This window comes from Diabrotica undecimpunctata, chromosome 4, assembly GCF_040954645.1.
Source record: "Diabrotica undecimpunctata isolate CICGRU chromosome 4, icDiaUnde3, whole genome shotgun sequence".
Lineage (NCBI taxonomy): Eukaryota > Metazoa > Arthropoda > Insecta > Coleoptera > Chrysomelidae > Diabrotica > Diabrotica undecimpunctata.
Genome location: NC_092806.1, coordinates 2346541 through 2352540, shown reverse-complemented (window position 1 = coordinate 2352540; position 6000 = coordinate 2346541). Strand labels below are relative to the sequence as shown.

General features: G+C 29.3%; 1 protein-coding gene across 1 annotated transcript; it reads right to left on the bottom strand.

The window, feature by feature from the left end:
* Positions 1-211: 211 nt before the first annotated feature.
* Positions 212-2640, bottom strand: LOC140438073 (uncharacterized). Its single transcript, XM_072527785.1, has 4 exons — positions 2575-2640; positions 1899-1968; positions 1125-1194; positions 212-434 (listed from the first exon to the last, which is right to left on the bottom strand). The coding sequence occupies exons 1-4, from the start codon at positions 2612-2614 to the stop codon at positions 267-269; spliced, it is 348 nt and encodes a 115-aa protein (XP_072383886.1). The 5' UTR covers positions 2615-2640; the 3' UTR covers positions 212-266.
* Positions 2641-6000: the final 3360 nt, after the last annotated feature.

Genomic DNA, 6000 nt, shown 5'->3' with positions numbered 1-6000 from the left:
TCATCCTTTTTTATGTCAAAAGATTTTCTCAGCTATATGTTTAGATGTTCATGATCTAATTTCCTATTAGTACTCGTGATAACTCACAAAAATTATGTAGGATTTCCATTTTATTTGTTCTATTAGGTTGTGATTTGAATAATAAAATTTAAATAATATTAAACAAAAATTCAAATTATTGGGCATATTAACAAAAAAAAAGCAAAAGAAACTATTTTTAAAACTTTATTATACAATTTTATAAATACATGTACACACTAAAATAATTATGGTTTACCACAAAATTCCAAGTGTTCGCATACATCATCAGGTGAATGTTTGTGTAGCTCTTCGTAGATTCTGTCGGTTTTTGGAAGCAACTCGTGATCGCAAAAGTCTCTCAATTCACCTGGTAAAACGTTACATAGTACATCTGCGTCTCTTTCAACTTCGTCCTGTAAGAAAAGAAAATTTTAATTTTATGTTGTTTTAAATATCAAAGTTAAAAAATTTTAACTCTTTATAGTTTCTGAAGATATCAATAAGAAAAGATGAGAGACAATTAAAAAAACTACCTAATTTTAGAAAGTTTTAAAGTATAATATATTTTAGATTAAAGTGGAGAATATATTGAAATACTGAAGGAAATTAAATGCACTATATAACAAAATTGGATAGATATATTTGCGCAAAATTTATCTTAGAGTAACAGCGCCAATATTAATAAATATAGCAAGAGAATTTGTAAATAAAAATTAAGCACAAATTAGGAAAAAGATCAGAAATAAATAAGAAAGATTAAGAGACAAAAAAAGTTTAATTTGTTAAAATCATATTTTAATTCTTTATCCACTTTTATTCGGCCAGGTAAAGCAGATCTTTCTTATGATGTTCAGCCAAAAATTACATAAATTCTTTGTAGTCATTTGTTAACGTTTGTCTATTGATAAGAGCTTTTAGTAATTTTTAAATTTCACATCCATAAAATAGAACAGATTTGAGATTCGACTGAAATATTGAGATATTTGTCTTTGTGGTATACACGCTACCACACGTTCAAAGGATAAAAATTTTTTTTCATTTTTACTCTGCAAGTGGTCTTCTTTGACAGAATATTAATATTAAAAAATGCTTATTAAACTTACCAATGGAAGTTTCTCTTCGACGTAATCCTTGATTACAGTGGCAAATGTGATACAGGCATCACACTCAAATCTGTAAAGAAAAATTTTTAAGTTAACACAAATTAAATAAATATTGTTGGTATTGCGATGCGTTTTCCTTTTTTTTCTGATTTTGATTTTTTTTGTTTTACCGTTTTACTGTTAAGTTATATAGGGCCTATTCTCATTGTATTAAAGTAACGAAGATATTCAGGATACTCAGGTATTACTTCAGGAATAGAGCTGTAAGAAGTTAAAAGAAGAAGAGGTACAGTAAAACCAATGACAAGAATAAAGGTCTGAAGAGCAAAGAAGTGAAAAGCAGGAAAATAAGTGCAAAGAACAGCGGTTCCTAAAAAGGCAAAAGCTGAAGTAGAAAAAGGAAACGAAGATTGTCAGTGAATACAAAAAACTAATAAATTACTTACTTATTTAATGATTTTATGGAAACATACAACTTATATTTTGTAAGTATTAACAATGCATTTGTTAAAAAGTGCAAAAGGGTCGAAAAAAGCATTTTTCTTTTAAAACTAATTAAATTGTTTTAGAAAAAATACTTTTTAACAATAATTTTTAAATATCAACGTTATATCTTTAAACATAATATTGAACAAATCCTAAACATGCATTTCATCTATAGTACATCATGACTAAATAGATATTTAATAATTAAACTTTTATTTGGTGAAATAGTTAGTGCTTGGACATGCTTAATTCTTTAACAAATTTATGATTTACATCATTGTTACTTACTCATTATCAGGCTCAGGCTCAGGTTCGCGAGTAGGTTCAGGTTCAGGCCCTTGGGCGTAAACGGTGAGAGCTAAAAAGAAATATAGGTTTTAAAAGATAAAAGATTGGTCATTGATAATTTTTTTTTATACAACAAAATTTTTGTTTTTGTAAAGTCAATTTCAAATGGATAGGTAAGTAGACCCAGAAATTGATAGTCATGATTTTAATCACACATAAATTGTATGAATGTTAATCAATATTTCCTGGTTATAGTTGATATATCTGTAATACCTATTGTTTTCTTTCTCCAATTGGCTTGTATGACAAATTCCAAAATTTTGAAATTCATTTGTGAAAATACTCATCACATTAATAATTGTTTTAAGATGATAGACTATTTATGGTAATTTATAGGAAGTATACACTTTGTTGAGAAAGTTTGGAGATGTTTGTTCACACTTTATAACACTAGTACTTATGATTTTCCAACCGAATAATTAAACACCTATTTTTTGGCATATTGCTATTGACAACATTTTTTTCTTCAGCCTGCAATGAAGTCCTTAATAGTTTTTTTGAAGTATTTTTGATTTTCTTATGATTATTTTTCCAGTACGTCCATCTTAGTATACGATAAAGACAAAATATATGTAATAAAAATGCTAATAGAATATACAAAAATATTGTTACTTACCGACGAAGCCCAAAATTGCCAAAATCAATGTAGTTTTCATGTTGGAGAATTATTATATTTGACAATAATAAATGGTGCTGGTTCAGCTTTATATACTAAAAGTCGACCACTTGAAAAAACCGACCACTTGAATAATATTGTTTTAAATTATTCACACTCCTCACTATCTTTTTTCGTTTTTGACTTTGATCTATATCAGGGATTATATAAAAAAAATTTATTAATGTAATAATATATATGAGCAAATTCTTGAAAAGCCTTAATTATTAAAAGAATATAAATCGCGTTAATTTAAAAAATAATATTATAATATAAATAAAATATTTTTTGTAGTTTTGCCATACAACGATATAAATTAGTCTCTTAAGAAATAGTGATAATATCATCATCATTAGCGTTTTTAATCGACCTTGAATGGTAATGAATATTCTGGAATTAATCGTTTTTATTCCGTATTGCCCTATAATAACAAAATTTCCCAAATTAAATATTACTGTGGAAAAAAAGGATCATTGTCAAAGGCGTAAAACTTAATTTTTGTGTATTGACAGATAGAAAGATATCATAAAATGAAGAATTTTTATTTCTACATCGCCAGAAATTGTGCAAATAGATACAGAAACAACACTTATCTTAATACCGGAAACATCAGAATCTATTGATATTAAAACATATGAAACCTTTAATTAACGATGTGTTTAAAACCAAGCAAATTCATTTTTCGAAAATTTTTTGCTTGCCTAGTTCGCTAAATTAAATTAAAACTAAAATTAAACTAAAATTAAATTAAAATTAAAACGAGTGGTATTTTTATTGAGAATAAGCCTTAATTTAGGATTAAAAGAAGTTTATTGACGTCCTAATTTCCACCTCGAAAGTCGTCCTAATACCTCTCTTCAAAAAAGGAGACCAATTGGATTCGTAAAATTACAGAGGAGTTAATTTATTATAACACAATACTAAAATTAACAACCAAAGTGATAACTTATAAACTAAATGAAATTTTTATTAAATATTATTAAAACGCTAGCAGAAGAAGAAGGTTTTAGGTCGGGAAGATCATGCACCGACGCTATATTGATAATGAGGCAAGCCCAAGAGAAATTATTAGAATAAAACAAACCGGCATATCTATGTTTTGTAAACCTTAGGAAGGCATTTGGTAGCATCAAATTAACGAAAGTTATCCACTTAATATATGTAAATGAGATACCTCTAGGAATAATCAAAATGATCAAAAATATCTACCAAAAGAACATAACAATAGTAACACTAGAAATAGAACCAACCGGCCCACTTAAAGCTGGTAATGGGATAAGACAGGAAGATTCCCTGAGACCACTATTGTTTAACGTAATTATGTATGAAATATTAAAAAAAGTAAGAACTAAAAAAGGATACCAAATGGGACAAAAACAAACTAAAAGAAATCTGCTATGCAAGACGACGCAATATTACTCTCTTAAAATGAAGATGATTTACAACGTATGCTACACCAATTTAGTATAACCGCCAGAAAATTTACCATGTTAATTTCCCCAAAAAAGACAAAAGGCATGGTTATAAGAGCAAATTTACTAAGATGTAAATTGACAATTAGTAAGAAAGTACAAAGAAATGTATTTATAAAATACCTTGTGGATGCGATCATTTTTATTTGAGTGAAACAAGACTATTAAGTGTTAGAATGAGTGAACATCAATCATATATTAAAAATGGAGAATTTGAAAGATCTAAAATATGTAAACACGTATGGGAAAATGAACATAGGGTTTAATGGTAATAGTTATTTTATGATATTGTTTGCCATCTGTTACTATTACTGATTTTAAATTAAATATTATAACTAGGGAGACTTACTACCTAACACTCTGCACAATGGACCTTAACAGATCTATTTAAGTTTTTTGTCATTTAAAGTTCCTTATCCTATCCTACAAAAGCAAAAACCATGGTTATCAGTAAGAGGGGCAAAGTCATTACAAGGATCCAGATAAAAAATGAAGATATTGAGCAAGTTGACAAAATGAAATACTTAAGAGTCTGGATTACGGAAGATCTGAATTCGAAATTAGAAATTCGTTCAAGAATATAGCAATTAAGAGCAGCCTTATTGAAGATGAGGAAATTTCTGAGTAACCAAAGACTTAATCTGCAAATCCGATATTGGATGGTAAAATGTTATATCCACTCTATTATTCTTTATGCTGTCGAAGCCTGGACTATTAATATTGACTTGATGAGAAAACTGAAAGCTTTTGAGATGTGACTTTTTAGGAAAATTTTGAAGATACCATTGACCGATCATATTACGAACGAAATGGTGTTGCACAGAATAGGAAGACACAGAGAACTTTTGACCACCATAAAAAGGCGAAAGACAGCATATTTGGAGCACATACTTAGAAATAAGAAGTACGAGTTGTTGCAGCTGATTATGAAGGGTAAAATCGAAAGAAAAAGGGGTCCTGGTAGACGACAAATATCCTGGCTGAAAAACATTCGCGACTGGACCGGGTTAAACACACAGATGCTCTTAAGAAAATCAGAAGATAGAGACGAATTTGTAATGGTTATAGCCAACCTTCATTAAATAAACGGCACGAAAAGAAGAAGAATCCAATACTATTTCCTTAAATGAGCTTCTAAAGCCTTAAGAGCAGTCGTTTCATATTAAAAACTAATTCTTTTAACGCTCACCATGCTCACCTTAATTTACTAGTAACTATTTTCTGAACTTCTAAATTTGCAGCTATAAGAACATAAGTTTAATTTACAAATTACTTTTTTCATTCCTATTCGAAAAGCCAACGAGTCAACACCTCGGCTTCTTCAAATAGTATTTCTTATAAAAAAAACTTGTCAGTTAATGTGTTTTGTTATCAAGTAATTATTGAAAGTGAAAAGTTTTTTGTGAAACAACTTGGTATGTAAACTTTATAATTGATACAAACACAATAAATAGGCCAGGCATTGCGCCTGATTTTCATTAAATATTTTGGCATCCAGAATATTTAAAAATGCTTCTTCAACCCACCGCTCCAAGCTACGCAGCTGTTACCACATCAAAAACAACAAAACCTACACCGGCGACCACATCATATCCTAGCAGAAAGCAAGCAATAGTATTAAATGCTCTTCCGGATACAGCTCTCTTCGATTACATTAAGGCGATCGGTGAAATCGTAACACCAAAGCGTATTACCCACGCTTCCCGCATATCTAACCAACGCATTTGCATCTTTCTTGCTTCTATTTCTGACGTCGATATTCTTCTTAAAAACAATCCCACCGTTTCCGTTAAAAATGAAATTGTCCACATCCGCAGACTCATTTCCCCAACTAAAAGATTGTTAATATCTAATGTATGTCCATCGATTCCAAATCAACTTATCGAGCAGGCATTAAAAAACGAACTTGGTCTGC